The sequence below is a fragment of the Suillus discolor genome, assembly GCF_016758755.1.
Source record: "Suillus discolor strain FC423 chromosome Unknown F5147scaffold_1, whole genome shotgun sequence".
NCBI lineage: Eukaryota > Fungi > Basidiomycota > Agaricomycetes > Boletales > Suillaceae > Suillus > Suillus discolor.
The window spans coordinates 601,731-621,099 of NW_024541248.1; the positions used below are offsets into that span (position 1 = coordinate 601,731).

At 47.1% G+C, this 19,369-nt stretch overlaps 8 protein-coding genes and 1 non-coding gene across 9 annotated transcripts; 7 read left to right on the forward strand and 2 right to left on the reverse strand.

Moving 5' to 3' along the window:
* Positions 1 to 1,462: 1,462 nt before the first annotated feature.
* On the forward strand, positions 1,463 to 3,552 carry F5147DRAFT_785456 (chaperonin 10-like protein; the record flags this gene model as incomplete). Its single annotated transcript, XM_041442921.1, has 13 exons — positions 1,463 to 1,535; positions 1,596 to 1,621; positions 1,678 to 1,713; positions 1,766 to 1,819; positions 1,872 to 1,908; positions 1,962 to 2,051; positions 2,150 to 2,235; positions 2,285 to 2,314; positions 2,348 to 2,683; positions 2,705 to 2,723; positions 2,745 to 2,827; positions 2,880 to 2,953; positions 3,006 to 3,552. 13 exons carry the CDS (start codon positions 1,463 to 1,465, stop codon positions 3,124 to 3,126), a joined length of 1,065 nt encoding a protein of 354 aa, XP_041299958.1. The 3' UTR covers positions 3,127 to 3,552.
* On the reverse strand, positions 3,361 to 5,660 carry F5147DRAFT_785462 (MFS general substrate transporter; the record flags this gene model as incomplete). The annotated part of the gene is made up of 13 exons (XM_041442922.1): positions 3,361 to 3,485; positions 3,538 to 3,563; positions 3,619 to 3,787; positions 3,870 to 3,940; positions 3,994 to 4,085; positions 4,137 to 4,163; positions 4,219 to 4,310; positions 4,387 to 4,656; positions 4,705 to 4,763; positions 4,856 to 5,167; positions 5,219 to 5,285; positions 5,339 to 5,359; positions 5,408 to 5,660. Coding segments are annotated over 13 exons (1,584 nt in total), but the record flags the coding sequence as incomplete, so codon positions are not given.
* Positions 5,661 to 7,528: 1,868 nt separating this feature from the next.
* Positions 7,529 to 9,719, forward strand: F5147DRAFT_600643 (uncharacterized protein). Its single transcript, XM_041432219.1, has 7 exons — positions 7,529 to 8,064; positions 8,117 to 8,268; positions 8,323 to 8,391; positions 8,450 to 8,933; positions 8,989 to 9,055; positions 9,105 to 9,191; positions 9,247 to 9,719. Exons 1-7 carry the CDS (start codon positions 7,708 to 7,710, stop codon positions 9,339 to 9,341), a joined length of 1,311 nt encoding a protein of 436 aa, XP_041299960.1. The 5' UTR covers positions 7,529 to 7,707; the 3' UTR covers positions 9,342 to 9,719.
* Positions 9,720 to 9,753: 34 nt separating this feature from the next.
* Positions 9,754 to 10,511, forward strand: F5147DRAFT_600647 (uncharacterized protein). The gene is made up of 4 exons (XM_041432220.1): positions 9,754 to 9,893; positions 9,945 to 10,137; positions 10,193 to 10,249; positions 10,309 to 10,511. Exons 1-4 carry the CDS (start codon positions 9,883 to 9,885, stop codon positions 10,462 to 10,464), a joined length of 417 nt encoding a protein of 138 aa, XP_041299961.1. The 5' UTR covers positions 9,754 to 9,882; the 3' UTR covers positions 10,465 to 10,511.
* On the reverse strand, positions 10,512 to 12,937 carry F5147DRAFT_662517 (cysteine proteinase). The gene is made up of 10 exons (XM_041434783.1): positions 12,593 to 12,937; positions 12,136 to 12,539; positions 11,996 to 12,077; positions 11,917 to 11,946; positions 11,811 to 11,864; positions 11,686 to 11,759; positions 11,581 to 11,639; positions 11,128 to 11,530; positions 10,937 to 11,077; positions 10,512 to 10,883 (listed from the first exon to the last, which is right to left on the reverse strand). The coding sequence occupies exons 1-10, from the start codon at positions 12,762 to 12,764 to the stop codon at positions 10,626 to 10,628; spliced, it is 1,677 nt and encodes a 558-aa protein (XP_041299962.1). The 5' UTR covers positions 12,765 to 12,937; the 3' UTR covers positions 10,512 to 10,625.
* A 78-nt stretch (positions 12,938 to 13,015) lies between these two features.
* F5147DRAFT_t2 lies at positions 13,016 to 13,118 on the forward strand. Its single transcript has one exon. It is a non-coding gene; the product is annotated as a tRNA-Met (tRNA).
* A 1,024-nt stretch (positions 13,119 to 14,142) lies between these two features.
* On the forward strand, positions 14,143 to 15,977 carry F5147DRAFT_831839 (mitochondrial carrier domain-containing protein). Its single transcript, XM_041443782.1, has 3 exons — positions 14,143 to 14,660; positions 14,713 to 14,947; positions 15,003 to 15,977. Exons 1-3 carry the CDS (start codon positions 14,283 to 14,285, stop codon positions 15,851 to 15,853), a joined length of 1,464 nt encoding a protein of 487 aa, XP_041299963.1. The 5' UTR covers positions 14,143 to 14,282; the 3' UTR covers positions 15,854 to 15,977.
* A 43-nt stretch (positions 15,978 to 16,020) lies between these two features.
* On the forward strand, positions 16,021 to 17,137 carry F5147DRAFT_749616 (20S proteasome subunit beta 3). Its single transcript, XM_041440140.1, has 5 exons — positions 16,021 to 16,114; positions 16,180 to 16,299; positions 16,358 to 16,422; positions 16,477 to 16,866; positions 16,924 to 17,137. Exons 1-5 carry the CDS (start codon positions 16,112 to 16,114, stop codon positions 16,970 to 16,972), a joined length of 627 nt encoding a protein of 208 aa, XP_041299964.1. The 5' UTR covers positions 16,021 to 16,111; the 3' UTR covers positions 16,973 to 17,137.
* A 23-nt stretch (positions 17,138 to 17,160) lies between these two features.
* On the forward strand, positions 17,161 to 19,288 carry F5147DRAFT_662521 (uncharacterized protein). The gene is made up of 6 exons (XM_041434784.1): positions 17,161 to 17,651; positions 17,711 to 17,833; positions 17,894 to 18,277; positions 18,341 to 18,680; positions 18,732 to 18,886; positions 18,943 to 19,288. Exons 1-6 carry the CDS (start codon positions 17,280 to 17,282, stop codon positions 19,144 to 19,146), a joined length of 1,578 nt encoding a protein of 525 aa, XP_041299965.1. The 5' UTR covers positions 17,161 to 17,279; the 3' UTR covers positions 19,147 to 19,288.
* Positions 19,289 to 19,369: the final 81 nt, after the last annotated feature.

Genomic DNA, 19,369 nt, shown 5'->3' on the forward strand with positions numbered 1-19,369 from the left:
ATACAGAACAGTCATGAATGACCATTGAACGTTGCCTCTGCCGCGCGTCAATTGTATTTCCATGTGTTTTCTGACGCGAGACTCTGCTCACCCAGACCAGTTCGACCTATAAATATGTGATCAGCGAGATAGTTGCTTCGGTAATGATACAGACCTACCTCTCGTCCGAACGTCAATGCTGGAACACACCATAAGTATACCAATATACCAGTGATACTTGAATACTATCTTGCTCACCCCAATCATACATCAACCCAAAAGAGAAGGCAGCTGCAAAACTGCAGGGTTAGATTATCACATGGTCATGCTTCATCCAACTGGTTCTCTACGGACCAACAACATAACTGGTCATTTGGGTCGAAAACATGAACGGCCACCAGGCGGAATCGTTTGATACTAGGGTCATGCTGTTAGAGGATGAATGTGCACCCAGTGATGGCCGGTCTTAGCCTGTGCTAAATATGAATCTCATCATGCAGCGCAAATGCAGCGCTTCACTACCGAAACAAGAAGTTAACTATAGGAAATTAGGAATGGTGTATATCCCTGCTTTGAATGCCTGAACACCGGTCAGCGCTCAGCTTCGTCTCTACTTTGCTCGCCCGGGCCGGGGAGCATAACAGCTTGTCCAAGGTCACTCGACACGGTCACATTCTGTTGGCATGCCAGTGAAAGTAGAAAAGTCAGAAACGAAAAGTAGGGGAGATTCAAATGGAGCGAACGGATAAGTCACCTGTCCCACCCGGGCTGCTAACACTGCTCTCCATACCTACTAATTCTTGTGCTCCTCAGCACCTTCCAAGTCAAGTTGTTGTTCTTTGCCGCAGCCATCGGACTATACTGTCGCAAGTATAGTCAGCGCGGTGTGGCTCTGATGAAAACCAATGTAAAACACAGCATCAAATCAATTATGCACATGGTAAGTATAGATGCGCAGCCAGCTACATCCCTCGGGATGTCTTACACGCGCCTGTATAGAAGCAAGCTCAAAGTAGTAGCAGTGATGGTGTCGGGCGTCACTGTACTTCAGTCACCCGTAGCGGCGTTACGATAAACCATATATGGTTTAAACTCCGCACAGGTCGCTCTACTCGAACGTCTCACTGAGGAAATGGCGAACTGCAAAAATATCTTCGGACCTGAGGTAAAATGTTGATTTTACCTTACTGGCACGGCAGGGAATTACTAGGGCAGCCACAGGCTGTTGTTGTGCTGCTAGAACTAGATAAACCACAAAGTCATTTCGGAGTTGTTCATCGATAGTTAACTTGTGCTTAACCCTTCTTGCGCTCTTTTGTAAAAATCTTCAACTTCGTGCAGGTTTGTTCCAACTCGAACTTCACGGCCCGTTCATCCTCATTTGTTATCGGACGTTTCGCAGATCTAGGCACAGGTAGTAGGCCTGCGAACCAGTTATCTTCTTCAGCCTGCCCCCCAATCTCCACAGACTGTTCTGTCCATCATGTCTGACAACCCATCATTCGTGCTCAAGGGCATCCTGGATGCTGAGATCCAACAAAAGCCAGTTCCAGAGAGTTAGTCTACTATCTTTGACCAGTTCACGCTCGCTTACTTAATCGTTCTATCTTGTGAAGTTGAAGCCAATGAGATCCTCGTGGAAGTGAAGAAGACCGGTGCGTTCACAAAGCCTCTTTGTCCCTCGTAATTCTCTCAAAGCTCATTCGCGGCGATGATGGAATTTGCGGCACTGACGTATGCCCCTATCTATTTTTTCTGTACCAGGACAACAAATCATCGCTTCCAGGTGCATTTTCTTGTCTATGGAAGTGTTGGTGATTTTATCGTAGAGAAGCCTATGGTCAGTTACTTTTTGTCGAAATTCATGACCAAGCCTCATCGTTAGCTATCAGGTGCTGGGTCACGAATCAGCAGGCGTGGTCTCGAAAGGTAGGTCCATAGCTTATTTAGAATGATCATTTGTTGCAACCCTCGTTCTTTAGTTGGTCCTGGCGTAACTAATGTCAAGGTGGGTGACCGAGTGGCTATGGAACCTGCCGCAACATGCCGCAAGTGTGAAGCTTGCAAGGAAGGTCGCTACTAGGCGAGCATGGTCGTCCACCCTAATTTTAGTTTTTGACGCCCGAGCAGATTTGCCCCGATATCATCTGTGCTGCTACTCCCCCCACAGACGGCACCCTCACTCGTTATTACCGCCTCCCGTCTGATCTCGCTTGCCCACTTCCACCAAGTCTCAGTCTTGAGGATGGAGCACTGGTGAGCGATTGACCACAATAAATTTTATTTACTGTTGACCCTGTTCTAGATGGAACCTCTTTCCGTGGCAGTCCATGCTGTCTCGAAACTCGGTGCTTTGCGGTCCAACTAGTCTGTTGCCGTCTTTGGTTGTGGACCAGTTGGACTTCTATGTATGGCCGTCGCGAAAGCTCTGGGTGCTTCCCGCGTTATTGCTGTGGATATCATTCCTGACCGCCTCGAATTTGCTAAAACATACGCTGCAACTGATACCTTCCTACCTCCTTCTATCGATAAAGGCGAGTCGGGGGTCGCGTTCTCAATACGCAATGCCCAGGCAATGAAGGAGAAGCTCAACATTACTGAGCATGGATCTCGGGCGATTGACTTGGTTTTGGATGCTTCTGGCGCAGAGGTTGCCATCCAGACAGGTATCCGGATCGCCAAGAGTGGTGGTACCTTCTTCCAAGTGATTTGAAATTCACAGCAGTTAAAGATTTATCTGATTGGTTATGATTAAGTCGGCATAGGTCATCGCGATATCACCATTGACATGTTTGCTGTCCTTCAAGTTTGCAAGGAGCTCGTCCTCAGGGGTTCCTTCCGTTATGGAGTAAGCAGTCGTCATTTTCTCCGTGGGATTGTTTAATCTCTGTTTCACGAAGCCCGGCGACTACTCTCTCGCCATCGCCCTTGTTGCATCAGGCAAGGTCGACGTCAAATCCCTGGTATCGCACCGGTATGCCCACGGTTGTAACTGCTATCCAATATCGTGTTAACAGTCACAATAGTTTCCCATTCACACAGGCATGTGAGGCATTTGAAATCACTCGCAACGGCAAGAGTCCCGATGGAAAAGGGGTTATCAAGGTCATGATCTCCGGTCCTGACGTCGACATCAATGAGGTTTGAAATCACAGCGTCTATCATGGAGGCTACACTGAGGCGGGTTGTTATGTTCTTTTGATCGCATTGAAAGTGGATCCAAGGGGTTTGGTACATGACGTTGACACAAATGGCTTCCACGGGAACAAACACTATGTAAATATACACTACTCTATGGCCAAAAATTTGATATCCGAATCTAAGTGTCTATAACATTCCTTGATGGCTTCTTTAGGTTCACACAGAACTTGAAACGCGCACAGGCAGAGACGAGGGGAAGAAGAGCCAAAGGACGAACATGGCCACATTTTGAGAGACTGTTACATAGCAGAAGACTCTCATGCCGTCCTTGTTCGAGATTATACCGGTGATGAAGGGGAGCACGGCTTAAACACTTCGGTGAGCCTGAAAGAGTATAGTACAAGTCGAATAACGCACCACTTCCTGCGCTAGCAACAGCAGTGCTGGTATAGAAGTCACGGTCAGTTATGTCTGGAATGCTGCGACGAGGCCACTCACAGAATAGCCATTGAAACCATGTGCACGTCTCTCGGAAGGATATCGTTGCAAAGGCCTAGTGTCCCGGGAAATATAGGCCCATACATCAAACCCACCACGGCGGATGAAAGGGCGTTCTCGATTGTCGAGTCAACAAACCAAATAAGGATGGTCATGAGGAAGGAAACGCCTGGATATTGTTATCAAGTCAGCGTGTCAGTCTGAGGAGCAGGCCCTCATCGACGAACCTCTGAAGGTTAGCAATCAGTAACTTTTCAGAGTCATGAATGGAGTGACGGACGTGCATGCATGAATAATGCGTTTGCGTTGGGTAAAGGTCAAGCTGCCGAACACATCAAAAATTAGACAAGGCCATGATGATGCCCTGCGACCGACCCTGTGCAATAGTATCCCCATAAAATTCTGCCAGCGGCCATGCCTCCCCAAAAGCCGCTACTGACGTATCCGACAGTATTTGGACTAGAACCCTGGTGCATGTTCAAAATGGGACAGTAGCGACTAGATCAACAGAAACACACTCGATTGGTAAGGAGATAGGTTACGATCTGCGAGAACTCATTCAAGATTCTGTTCAGTGTTCAAGTCCGAATGGACACTCACAAATCCTTGAAAAGTGGTTTCGCTGCCGCTGTAAATAAACGCGAACAACGAAAAGGCCCATTGGTATGGCATTGACAAAGCCAGGTAGAGAGCTAGGAGAATATTAGTATTGCAGATTATGTTCAGCAACAGCGACCGCACTATTGGGTGGGGACTGAGTATCAACACGGCGGGTAGAGGAATCTCGGACTTTCTCTGCGTGGGATGGTTGTATCGTCGTGTCAGTCCCAGGGCCGTTGGCACTCGGCGTAATTTTCATAGCGTCGAGTGCGATCTTGCAGTCTGCCAGAAACTCGTTGCGCGTCGGGCGGAAGGAAAAGATGATCAAGCTCAAAGCAACTGCAGAAATAACTAAGGAGCCAAGATAAAAATGCTTCCAGGGAATTCCCTCTGCCATGAGTGTTTGGCACACAAGCGGCGCTGAAAATGACCCAATACCTGAAAGACATGAGCAGCATCATCATACAGACACACATCACTGCTTACACCAACATCCCAGTAAAACCCCAAGGGGCTTCTTGGGTGTAGACACAACGTAAAAATTCCTGTAACTTTTTAGCATTAGGAAGATACCATGGCGCAACGCTCACGATGATGCTACAACAACCCGTATAAGTGAAAACATTAAGATCAAAACGAGTGCTCACCGGTCCAGAAAGAGCGTGCAAACGCGGCAATGGCATATGCCAGAAATAACGCGGGATAATTACGAGCGGTACCCATTACAACAAAGAACAGAGGATGAAGGAGACCTCCAAGGACGAGCGAGGAAAATCGTGCTTTTGCGGGCGAATAACCGACATCGCAAGGGAGAGCTGCAGACACATTCTTGGTGAACAGGCGATCAAAAAACGGAACGGCGGGAAAATAGGTGTGTTGATCCAAAGATGGGTAAAATTGACCAAGGAAGTTGACAATTCGTTCAAGTAGGATGGTGCCGATCACAGACCTAAGGGATAATTGTCGGTATTTTATAGATATTTTGGCGAGAGAAGCTTACCCGACCGTACTGCCTGTAAACAATAAGGAGCACATAGTATAGCTCAAACCAAAGTCTTTCTCAAATGCTGGTAGAACAACGCTGAATAAGATACCAGGAGAAAAACGGAAACAAACATACAGGGAAGAACAGTAGCGGTGACTGAGAATTTTGATGAGCGTAGTTTACAAACTTAAACCGTGGACTAACCTCCATCACCCCATCCGCAGACAAAATATATGAAGTAGGTAGTGAATAATCTTTGAGTCACATGCTCGAACTCAAGGCTAGGAGTCGACACCTCTGCCTCCTTTTCGAATGAATTTTTGCGACTCCACGCATCAGTGGGGAAAACATCCACATACGTAGCCGTCGAGGGGGTTCTTGCCAAGGACTCAGGAGAGAAGGCGTTTTCGTGATCGTCCAGACCAGGATGGGACAATTGTGTAATAGTTTTTTTGAAAGTTGCGCCGGTTTTCGAAGAAGATTCTGTCAACAATCGAGTCTCGACTACAATATTTGCGCCAAGTGAATGACCATGGTGAGCATCATGTGATAAAAATGATGGGGCAACAGGTAGCTTATTGGGCGGATACCAACAGCGATCAGGAAGTGTGATTAATTCTGGGTGGGAGTCAGTGACTTGCGACTGCGGAGAATCCATGAGGATGTTCGGTGAAAGACGTCCACTCACAGAGAGCAATTTTATAGTAACTTTGAGGTAGACATAGGGACATTCAAGCCCCGCCAAGTGGTGCTGATATTCTACGTGTGAGAGAGAGATGTGTATGAACCCTCTGGAATCTATGTGGAGTCGCAATCGGGCCGTGAAACTCGATTCAAGCAGTCAGTTTTCCTTGAAAGTCCCTGTTTGCATGCCTCTATCTATCCATATGATGTAGATTCATGTGTGGGCAACTAGTACGTACCCGTGATATGTGCAGCTGAGACTCTGACATGTCGCCGGCCGAAAAAGAGGCGCGCAAGTTAACCATAGCTGGCAGATGATATTCCTATTGAGAACGTATCAAGAAACTGTTTGGGGCCTGTGGTTCCGAGCAGGAGTACTGGTTGTCGGTACAATTTGGAGGTCAGACCACCGTACAAGGTCGTATGCATCGTCATCTAGAAGCAGTGGTCACCTTCAGTAAGCAATTATGCTACCACATAGAGCGATTTTAGTATTTTAGATGCAAGAACTTACCAGTTGGAGTTCTCGGATATTGAGTCTTCAGCGCTGTGAGCGCTGAAGTCAAAGAAGGGAATCCTAAAAAGGCAAACTACTTGGTTTCTGCTACCTTGACGAAGTCCCACTCGCGGTTCTCATACTGAGTTACTTGGCTGCATATTATGTATGAATCACACTTGGAAATTTTTCACTTACCATATAGATGGTTCTAACCGACCGCTTCCCAGCATCCTCGATAAAAAAAAGGCTGCCTCGCACTAGCGAGTCACGACATATTTGGTTGCCTTGCCCATATCCAATTTGCTGGTTTTTGGCTTAGGCTAGCTCACTTGAAGCTGAGGTCGGCGGATCTACAATGAGCACGCGGAACACTGACTGATCCACTTAATTGACCCTACTGAAGAATGGAAACTCGTGAGTCAGCGTCCACTGGCACACTTCAAGTTCAATATAACTTCTTTATCAGAAATAACTTGACCTGGTTAGTTCGTTGAAGACCTATACTTTGCACAAATATGTCTCATTTGTATGCATAGTAGGCGTTCGTGAACTACATTCGTTCGGCGCTCCCGGTCCAAAAGAATATGCAACTTTTGCATCTTTGCTGGATGAATTTCTTGGAGTGAACCGGGTTACCGCACTATTTTGCCGACGCGGAGCATGATAGGCGACCTTTCAAGGTTCGAGGAATACTGTTGCTCAAAAGTATCTGTCAATCCAGGAGTGCGTCACATTTACTTCATTTAAGGAGGGCTCCACCTCTGTGCACATGTGATTCGAGACACGTGAGTCTTGATGGCGGTGTTCCAAACAAGTATTGGAGAGGAACAACACAAATTGGCAGGGTGAACATCTGTTTGCGGAATCAAAATCTCTCCTTACCCTCAATACGACGAACGATCATCTTTTTATGGGTGACTACTCCCAACCTATATATCTTTGTAGTCCAGAGAAGTTAATTAATATTTACTGCGAGTTTCATGATTCCGGCATGCCATGCCATGGTAGAGCTGTTGCATCCCATTGTTACTCCGATCACTGATTGTTCAAGCTTATCATCATTTATCATCGCGTCCGCCACACTTTCAATTATAGACCTTAGTCGGGCGCTTGAGGGAAATTATTCTCACGGTTAGAACAGTGCGGCAAACACAAAAGCTGTGGTGACCGCTGGTGGTGGCTATCATCTTACAATTAGTTGTGACAAGTACTGCCATCGCGCCCAAGCTGTGATCTCACACTCTTTTCTACCATCACACTCGCAGGACGATCCGAAACATTCACAATTTTCTTAAACTAACTCTCTTTTTATCTCCCACCAATGTCACGCCCGTTCACAACCTATGGGGATCACTCAACAGACTATCTATCCACACAACATCCCGATTCATCCTCTTCAGACTACTTCAAGTCTTCCTATAACGACGACCTCAGCGATCTCATTGACCAATATGCGGAGCCGTATTCAAGAACTTCACGACATCAGACTTTTGCTGTATCGACTGACCCGTTGGACGACTCTGATTCACGAGACCGCTCTTTCTCTATGGACCAGAAAGGATCATATCCGGTTGATAAAGTTGTAGAGGATGATGCTGAAATAGACCCTTCGAATCACGACTACCCTCCAACACTGAAGCAAGAGAAGCCGATTGACACCAGGAGTTGTTGGGCAAAAGTCAGCGCTACTGTCTCACAGATACCAATTGTTTTTACTGAAATTTATCTAGATTCTTCCTGACTCCTGGGCATGTCGACTGTTTGTCCTAACTGTGGTGGTCGAGACCGCAGTGGATCTGGCCATCGAGAGTGACTTGTTTGTTCGATTGCAGGATGACTCGGGAAAACTGGCAGTGTATCTCAGCGTATTCGCACTTGCCCAGTACGTGTTTGAACACCTTTCAACGTCTTAATTTGACGTCATTTTACAATTTAGTATCTTCCAACTTGTCATGGCGGTTGATGCAGTGTATGCGCGCAATACTCTGCAATTTTTGTCTCTCATGTAAGCACATATCTAACTTTTCCCCTACAATAGCATATTTCTGACACTTGGTTTACAGCATATTCAACCTTCTTTTCCTGCTATACGCCGTTATTGAAATCGGCGAAATCAAGAACTCGACAACCACTTCCGCCGGCTTTGTACATGTACCAGTGACGGTTCTCACTGATATCATACCTGCCGTCATATCCACTGCGGAGATAGCATACATCGGTCTTGGCTGGAAAATCTATAACGAGTTCGGCTGGAAGGTTTACAAGTTTCTGGGTGCCGACCGCCGCATCAAGAAAATGTATGCCACATATCAGATCTTCGAATGTCTTGTCAAGTTCGACGTCTTCTTTTGGGTCGGCTTCTCCGTGCAGTTCATATGGTTGGTCCTCCAGAAGAACGACTGGGAGTACTACGTCACCTGGGCAGCTCTCCCGTTATCAATTCTCCTCCTCATCGAAGGCCACCTTGCTGTGCGTCACGAGAATAAGTGGATGATGGGAACTTTTATATTTGGAAGTATAGGCGCTCTGGTCTATTTCTCATACAAAGTGAGTTCTTTTAACAAACTTGCTGCGCAGAGCTCACTTTCTCATGACGTTTCAGCTTTTCCGGGTCCTTCAGTACAGGACCACGCAATATGCCTCGTACTGGAAACCACTCACCACGTTCTGTAAGTCCTTTGATATATAAATTTTACTGGCAGCTCACGATAATGGTAGCTGCAATCGCAATCGTCCTTCTCGTCATCACGATCATCTTTTCCGTGTTAGTGATGCGTAATTTCGGTCGAGGACTGAAGGCATCAAGTCAGTGATTTTTTTTTCCCTTGATGGTTTCTTTGACTGATGCGTTGTGCGACAGTTGCAAGAAGTAAAACTCACACACAAGGACGTGGCTCTCAACACTTGAACCGAGGACCAATGAGCGCGAACCCAAACCGGATGAGTATCGAATAAAAGCGCACGGACGTAACAGCCACGGACTTGCTTGTATTCTATAGCGCTATTTGCCACTCTTTCGGTTTGACATACCACCCTGACCTTGCCCCAACCAAGATCACATTTACATTGACGTGTCATCTTCGCATTGCCATGTTTCGCGTTCTTTAGTTTCTTGATTTATAGTATAAATATTACGGATATATCTGCACGCATGCCAGTAGCATGCATCGCTCTCCGATCTGGATCTGGAGGCTTTGTGTTTCTTCTGGTATTCGTTTTTACCCTCCTTTGGAGTTACCTATGCTTTGTGGATATTTTCATGTATCGATGGTATTACAAGATTTACTAGTACATAGTATCGCAAGCTAAACGAACTTGGGTAAAACGTGTGACGTGGAAGATGGTGTACTTCACTTTTGTCAATTGGACCCGCACACACATCGCCGTCTTCAGCCTCGGCTGTGTTGAGTCGAAGGGCTTTTAGTAATATTGTTATTATCTTTCGAATTCACCCGTTGGTCGGGAAGCGTAGAGCTGGTCTTATACACACCACTATATGTCCCAAAGGTGAGGCACTCCCAGGACTTCCTTTGCACTGTTCATTAATTAATGCTCCAGATACAGAGCAACAAGTGCAGCGCTACGAGACCGTTCAGCTCTCCTGGGTGTGACACCTCCAGCTTCGGGACGCTCCTCGCCGTATAGCAGCCCGAACTCAGGGCCTTCTGGCCACCGCTACGTGGATGACTTGGAAGGTCAGAATGACGAGGCGTTGGAAGGCCTGGCAGCCAAGGTGAAGCTGCTCAAGGATGTAAGTGGTCTTTCTCGTCTCGCCCGCCCATCAAACTCACCGTTTTCATACGAAGATCACCGTTGGCATTGGAAACGAGGTCCGAGAATCGACTGTACAACTCAGTCAGATGGTACGTGCATGCTGTTGTTCTACTCATCAGCCGCTCCTAACCTATCATGCGCTCTGCAGAATGATGCATTCGCGGAGACCTCGGGCATCCTAGCTGGCACGTTCCGTCGTATGAACAACATGGCACAGCGGCAGGGTTGTCGATGGTTATGGTACATTCTATTTCTCGTGCTTGTATTCTGGTTCTTCATCATTGTATGGTGGTTTCGGCGGTGACAATCACCCACTACGGACGTTTATCAATATATCTGGATCAACAGCTTGCTCGGTGTGCCTCTCTTGTCATTCAAATCACCCCATTTCCGTATCCACAGTAAATGCTAATACAGAGAGTATCATAAAATCATATAAAAAGAGTAATGCGTGGAAGCCCATTGTCATGGGCCGTCCAGGAACTTGGCATGGCCAATTTCCCAAATCATCCGCCGCCGCAAGTAGGTCATGTCCCGCTGCGAGAAACGGAATCCTTCCTCCCCTCTGGACAAGGATTCCAAGAACTGGCATGTGAACACGCCGCAGTCATAACCATTCTCCTGTTGTGGTGTGTCCTCAGGATTGTGATTCTGCCACCCAGTGAAGTCAAAAGGTTTCTTTCGCTTGTTTCTGTGTTCCGAGTCCAGATAACTCCGCAAGGCCTTGAGGGACAGAATAAGGACCTTCCTGGGCACGCCAAGGCAAGTTAACGTACCTTGAAGACTTGATGTCGGTCAAGATTCATGCTGTCATATGACTCTATCCGCTTTTGACGGAAGTTTATGGCAGCCCCGGTCCAGTGAGAATTGTTGTGGTTGATAGGAATAAGGATGACGTCTTTCGAAAAGATATCAATCTGTATGCGGAATGAGAAATCATCTTCAATTTCACTGGGCAGTAACGGACCTTCTTTGTCCATTTTGCTAGCCGCCCCTGTTCATAGCCCTCATTTTTCAGCTTTGGCCAAAAGAAGGTGCTAAAATAGTGGACATCCAGCATCTTTCTCTTTGCGGTAGGGTCGCGGTTAGACTCCGAGCGCATCAAGATCATCGCACCATAAAAGTTCATAATTTCGTCGTTCAACCACTGACTGGGCAGTAACCGAGATATATCTCGATCATTAACAGATTCTCGAGCAACCTTGGAAATCACTCCTTTCTTGCACAGCAGCGCGTTGACTTGGATGTCAGCATCAGGAGGGAGAGCCTTGGGTAGCCTTGGCCGCAGACGTTTCTCAATAGCCTCATCTCTGTGGCGTGCCGATAAACGGAGACGATCATGTGAGGGAGAAAATGGTTTGGGTGGCGGACTATATAAACTCGATTCAGCGAGGAAGATATGCAAAAGATACCCTCATACAGCTCAAATGACTTCTTGGCCTTTCTAAGTGCACGTTCCAGGAAGTCGGGATCAACATCCTGGCACAATTTAGCACGGCAACAAACAAAGTATGCACACGCTCACATCTGAGAACGAGTGCCTACGGGAATGCCCAGGTAATGACTGCTTTGCGCGCAGATCTGTCAGTGATGGTGAAGCTACGCACGACGTCGTAAGTGTGCGAAACTGAAGTAATAAGAATCACGCACGCGAAAGTGCATGTCGTTCAAGAATTTCAAGTCGAGCTTGGTAATTAATCAAAGCTGAAATCCATGAAAATTAGATGTAGACATGAACAAGACAGAATGGACGCACATTTAAAAGAGTCAAAATCTGAGGTATATCCTAATCAGAGTGAGAGACAGAGCATCAAGAAGAGTACTAGCGTGCTGACCGGTAGAACGTTTGTAATGGAAAAGTTCTTGCACCAGCTCTTCGCGGTCCTTTTTCCTATCTTCTTGTACTTTGGCTCTGTGCTACGGCATCGGTGGATAGTGAGATATAGGAACCGGTTAGCATTGCTCATACACTCACAACACGAGCGTATATATGATCTCGACTCTGCCGAGGGCGAATGCCGCCCACCACACCTCGTCTGTGCGCGGAATTTCCTATGAAGTCATACGACTGGCTGTGTTGAATGTGTTCCTTCGATGTCGAGGGAACCGGGGTGACGGAGGTGTGTCCGGTGAGGGTTGACGGAGGCGAGTTCCCGTTTCCATTGAGCGCATTCGAGGATTCTGAACACGATAGTAAAGAAGATGAAAGCCGCGAGAGACCTGCTACTGGTTGTGAATCTTTGGGTTTGTGGAACTCTTCTGGTATAGACAGACGAGGTGGTAAAGCCAGGTGGGTAGCTTGCGAGGGTAAAAAGCCAGTTTGATTAGGTTTTTCTGACTGTTGTGACGTGACTTGAGATATACCTGGATTTTGAGAGGCTTTGAACACGTTGTTAGTGAACGATCGTGTCTGGCAATAGAACTAATCTCACAGTTCATGAGGGACAGGTATCCGAGGCGGACCGTTTCGTAGCCAAGTGTGAATGCGTCAGTTCCGAGTTGACGCCAACGATTCCAAATGCCCTGGTTCTCTTCTGTGCGTTGGTATTTAGCAGAACGCACTGGGAGTAGAGAATCTGCGGCCTGTCTCTTCCGACTGGTCATCCGAGCAAACGCTAAGAATGGAAGGGAGATATTTTGAAAGACTTGTGGCACGGAGCCAGCTCGAGGCTGAGCTCAATGAATAGCCGCGAGGACAGACTCGTCAAAGCAACGTGTTCTTGACGGTGGTTATGTGCAATCACGATCAAGACTAAGTTGTAAAGTCTTGTCAAGCTTCAATAGCGTCAAAGCACAGCACAACAACTTTCTCAAGAGCACTTGATTATATAATCGAATTCTAATTTTAGTCGTGGGCTCGCTTGGCTCAGTTGGTTAGAGCGCAGGTCTCATACATGTCGTATGACGAGCGTAGACTCGGTAATCCTGAGGTCGCAAGTTCGAACCTTGCAGCGAGCATTGTCTTTTTGATATTACATGCTCTAATTTAGACTTTAAACACATTAAGGTTATTAAATTCTCCAGTGACAAGTCACGATTCTTCCTGCTGATCTTTTTTCTAACAATGATTTTCTTCACAAAGCTGTGCGCGGTACAAGACAAATTATCAGCGTGTAATCTCAAGGGTGCCGCTGTCACGTTCCTCGGGCGCTTTGTTCTAGTACATCCAACAAGGCAGTCCATCTTGGCAGCCATATGCTGATAACTGAGAAGCCCTCTTGCTGCTACTAGTGGCGGACAGTGAAAACTGTGCAGCGGGATCTGGTGCAACATCGTGTTCCGGTCAAACAACTGGCAATTGCTGCGGTCAGACAAGCGCTCCAGTCCCCTTCGGGCGGTTGCGCATCGATTTCTGCATACTACGTTAGCCGTTGTCTCTTTCTCTCCTCGGAAAAGCGCTTGAATGTCTCTACGACCTCGCACCCTTGACAGTGCAGTGTACAGCTGTCCGTGCGCAAACGAATCGGTGCGCAAGTCGAGTACTGCTTTCTGGAATGTTAGGCCTTGACTTCCGTTGAACGTGGTAGCATAAGCTGGATGCAATGGAAACCGCTTTCGATTGACCGTCCAGCTTGAACCCGCTGGATTGAAGGTGAAGGCAGGCAGTATTTGTCGTGTCTCGGGAATTTGCACTTCTACAAACCTGCGATGGAGACTCATGATGCAGACACGCGCGTTCCGTACTAAACCTTTTTCGACTGACAGATTTCGTTGAATAGCGCATACTGCACCGACTTTAAGGTGCAATCGATGGGGAAGTGTATTCGGATGAGTCAACATTGCGAGATAGTCCGGAGTTTGTTCAGGTGCATCTGGAGGTACCTGCTCTGCTTCCTTAAGAGTGTCGGAACTGAAGTACGATTCTGTTCCGGCTGTCAGTATGTTTCGTCATTGTCCGTGTGATTCCATGCTCACCATAATCTCCTGGCAATGCATCTAATATATATAATCTCATTGAATTCGTCTAAAAGGTGTAGCATTTTGAATGCCAACGACGTCAGGAAGGAGAATGCGGAGATCAAAATGTATATGATTATGATGGTCACATGACATTCCACGAACTTGGGGCGGCACTTGTGACTTAGCTCTACGGCAACGACACACAATATTCTATGACCATTGATGAACTCAAATCCATCCCTTCGTGATCTCTACAACCCTCCCTCATCTGCATGGGCATTCATTCCTCCTCCACCTCCTATGCAGGACGCGAGAGTACCCGCACCCGCTCCTGCGGTGACCAGCTATCAATGGACTACTCGTCCTGCGCATAACTCAATTTTTGATTTGTCTCCTTCACTAGACCTCAGCGAACCTTGTAGTCTTGATGTGTCCCTGCTACTGCGCTCTCTAGTCGCTTCAGCATTGCTTCAGTATACAAGTACAGCACTTGTGATGCCACTGGAAGTAGGAAAGCTACTTCTTCAAATTCAATGGATTCCCAAGGATGCTCCAGCGCCATCTAGCCAGATATATGAGGAGGAAGAGGAGGAAGAAACGGTAGGTGGGCATCTAACACGTGTAATTTATATCATTGTAAGTTTCATCTTAGCTTAGCGACTCTACAAACGAGGACGAGTCCTACTTCGCGGATCCCGCCGCTTCGCACACAAAGTACCCCGCACCAAAGCCCGTTGACGATCAGGGCTATGTAATTAGGACGTCTGTGCTGGAAGACGGAACGCGCCCCGAATATATCATTCCTGTGGGCAGTATGAACGGCACTTGGGATATGGTGAAACGTGTCGCTACCTTCCGTGGAGAAGGCTGGCTTTCACTATGGAAAGGTGAATCGTTATCCTCTAATGGTGTCCTGTATCTGACCTCAGTCAATATGCGCAGGGCTACTCACATCTTGCATTCACGACGTGCTTTTTAGTAATGTGCAACCACTCGTCGACAGTCTTATGCATTCTGTATTCTTGTCGTCAGCCGCTGGGCTATATCGCCCGCCACTTCTTTTGCCGGTAGCATCGCATGTTATCACTGGCTTTCTGCTGTCGCCTTTGGATCTCGTTCGGACACGCTTAATTGCTCAATCGGCGATGCAACGCTACCGGACGTACACTGGGCCATTTGATGCATTAAGGCAGATAATAGCCCAAGAGGGAGGTATTAGAAGCGTCTATTTTCATCCCCAACTCCTTATCCCTACCATTCTGGACAATGGCCTTCGTCCTCTATTGCACATCCTCATGCCTACGCTGATCGCTCCTCGACTGGGTTTCGGTCCACACGTCGCTCCAGACATCAGCCCCATTGCATGGGCTTTCGCTCAAGTGCTAGGATCTGTGGCAAGCCTTCTCATCACGTTACCTATCGAGACTGTGCGCAGAAGGTTACAAGTACAAACACGGGGTACGGCGAAGGCACTGCGTACGTGCGCTGAGACGCGTCCTGTACCATACAATGGTGTCGTAGACGCGCTGTGGCACATTGTGACTGAGGAGAGGTCAGACCTTCCTATCAAGCGAAGATCAAAACCAAGAAAACAGCAGACGGAGCACGCGGAAGAAAATGATTCTGATGACCTGTTTGCGGAGAAGCAAGACGAATCCAGATGGCTCAGAAACACGGGTATCGGGCAACTATATCGGGGAATGAGAATGCGTGTTGGTGTTAGTGTTATCGTATTACTCTTGACTACCTTCGGAGGTCAACAAGAGGTAGACGGGGGTTGGGCAGAACTTTAGGCAGATTTTACTCTACATGATTCTCTCGTTCCTCAGTGGGCAATTATAACTCTCCTCAGCGCGTAGCTCTCTGTAATTAAATCATTAGTTCTAAGGTCAACAAATTAGGTATTCACTTTTGCTAGGACATGGGTGAATTATGACGCCAAATTAGGAAAGGCATATAACACCAAACGAGCGACGCGTCACTGGCCGCGCCAGTGAAAGTACTGTCTCTCTTATACTAAATCACAGAATCACCAACCAGAGCCAACAAACATGGTTAGCCCACTCTCCGACCTAACATATTCTACTGTGCTGATTTGCTGATTTTACACTGTCTACAGTCGATCATGGAATACAACGGTGGCTCCGTTATAGCCATGGTGGGGAAAGATTGTGTCGCCATTGCTTCAGATTTGCGGTTGGGAAGTCAAGCATTGGGCATATCCTCAAATTTCCAGAGAGTATGGTTTTTGTTCTCGTGTGATACCTCCCATCCTGCTAAGCATCATTGCTCGTTAGATATTTCCTGTCACTGATCGGGTATATGTTGGTCTGCCTGGGTTGGCCACTGACGTGACGACACTGTGAGTTGATTGTTTTCAGTTTTACTACTCACTAGCTAACGTAGCAGCATCTAGTCGGGAGCGCTTCCGCTATCGGGTTAATATGTATACCATCAAGGAAGAGAGAGAAATAGAACCAGAGACATTTGCCCACCTGGTTTCCTCGACGCTCTATCAGCATCGGTTTGGCCCTTACTTCATCGAACCAGTAATGGCTGGTCTATCGAAAACACCTTCCGGAGGTTTCAAGCCCTTCATCGCAGCCACAGATCTCATAGGATGTCTAAACTTTGCAAAAGACTTTGTGGTAGCTGGTACGGCGAGCGCAAAATTATTTGGTGTAGCAGAGGGCCTTTGGGAACCAGATTTGGAAGCTGAAGATCTGTTCGAAACTATCTCGCAAACGCTTTTGAATGCTGTCGATAGAGACGCGTACTCTGGTTGGGGAGCAATTGTCCATGTCATGTGAGTTTCTCCTGCTCCAGTTTACTTTCTGTCATTGATTTCTTTTCTACTTCATAGTACCAAGGACAAGATCATTACGCGTACACTGAAAGGTAGAATGGACTAGATTGTAATATCACATCGCAATGCACACTTATAACCTGAGTCAAACGCGTGTTCCGCCTGCAGAGCTAATTATCCTAGTGTATTGCTGCACTTGGTGATATTCAGAGCTACATACTTTGGATTTTCATCTCTTGAGTTTGGGTCTCAAACAGATATGATTTGTGTGCAGACTCGCTTGGACCCGGGCCTCCAGTTAGTAAGAGTTAGTAACTGCAGCGGCAACAAGGCGGCGACCAAAGTTACCAAACCTCGGCCATGTCGCTAATACAGTGCGTTTATAAACAACGTCTTCGTGGCAATTGGGGTCGATGGCTCGCAGGACGATCATCTTTCGTTGTCTCCTCACCGCTTGTGCTGTGCTGTTCGGTGTCCATCTGTTCTCGCGTCAACGCACTCATGTGCCAGCTGACTCAGATCAGACTCCTTGGGAGGGCCTCGCCAGCCCTAGTCGTCCCCTTGCGGCGAGCTTCTTGGTTGGAACAAATAGGTCTTCAAATGCTCAAAGGGCTAGCTCAGTTTCAGTGTCTCGATCCTATCCTGACGTGACAGCGGTCATTCTGAACTGGTCACGGCTCCCAAATGTTGTCCAGATTGTCAGTCTTCTTTGCGGTCCATGGTTGGAAGATGTCATAGCGGAGATTGTGGTATGGAACAACAATCCGAAGGAAATCACATACCAGGTGAGTGAAAAATCTGTAGACCCCATCTTATACACACCGTTCAAGTTCTTTCTGGCCAGACCTTCGCGAAGACAGGTTGCCCTTCCGAAAAGTTGAAGATATACAACTCGCCTCATAACATCTACTTTCAAGCTCGATACGTTGCGTGCGAACAGGCTACCACTCGTTTCTGCTTCCTGCAGGTCGGTAGACAATGTTATCTTTTGGGCTCATGTTCTGAGATAGGATATTTGAATTTACAGGATGACGACTACCTTATTATGCCTGAGGTTATTCGAACTCTGCATGCTCGGGTCTTCGGAACTCCTGACCACTCAATACACCTTCTGCCCCCACATGAGGTTTTATCCACTCAACTACGTACAACGATTACGTCCGACGGTGTGCACACTTCGTCCGCATGGCTTGGACACGGTACAATTCTGCCTCGAACTGGCGCTGCGGACTTCTTGGCGCTCTTACATCATCTGAATGCATCTGAGAATGAGATGGAGATGGCAGACAACTATTTTACGATCCTGAATAATCGGATTCCTGACGTTTGGTTCGATCAAGGTATTGAGCTAGGAGGTGGTCAACCATTCACGGTCGGAATGGAAGGTAATGAACGTAATAAAATCCATATTGTTAGTGAAATTTCCTGACACCGCTACGCAAATTATGAAGTCACACTAACTATGGAAACACAGATCAATGCCTCTCGGTACCTGGAAACTCTCTTGAACGCGTTCAGAGCTTCAGATATATCTCATAAATCGAAATTACCGTTCATCGAAGTTGATACGGTAACCCCTACTGGTCATCAAGTATCTCAAGCGCCGTGCCTGGGTGATTCATGTTTGCTGCAGACGAATATCCCTTTACTACCATCAAACTTGAAGGCTGAAAGTCATTCGGCCGATGATATAGTTATGCAGGAATTACGAAGTATCCAGTCTTTGGGTCAGGACGCCGTGGACCATTTCTTGCGATTCCCTCCTTCTCAGGCTGTCGACGGCCGCCCGGATACTGCATTCCGCAGTCCATTTCGTACGTTGATGGGCAATGAGTTGAAGTGTGGCGATTGACACCTTTTGTCAGCGGCACGACGGGGTGACTTCGTAAGCCTGGACATGCTGTCACGCATGGGCTCAGCAAGCGATTCCACAATTGAAATAACGCTACTAGTTACGAAAGAAACGGTGGACATTTTACGCCAAGTCCAGTTCGAATCCTCTCCAGATGCTGTCAACTGGGTAAATTCATGTGCTTCAGTCAGCTTAGCTTCATCGTGTTAACTTGGCGCATTAAGGTTGTCTCCACGCATGAATTAGTGTGCGAAGAAACCGAATTGACCGGGCTTCGCGGTCATAGATCCCCGCCTCGCAAATTGCAAGAATGTAGCGTGCAGTCGCAGGAGACGGATCATCGGTTCTTCCGAGCGAGTTTACAGGTTGATATACCGTCTTCCCCTCACTGGATGATCTACGAATTTTGGATAAGGTGGTTAGCATAATATATTAGTTCTGTATCTAACATCGCACTGAGTATATTCATTTTTAAAAATCAACTTGCTTATCAAAGGCTGCAGTTCCGCTCGAGCTAGCCAATTGTAGTTGGTTGAAAGTTGAAACTCAGGGGTCGCTTATATCAAGTGCTTATGTTGTTACGTCACCTGTACCGCTTCTTCAACGTTAACCCTACGACCATCTCCACTGCATTTTTTTATTGACTAGCTT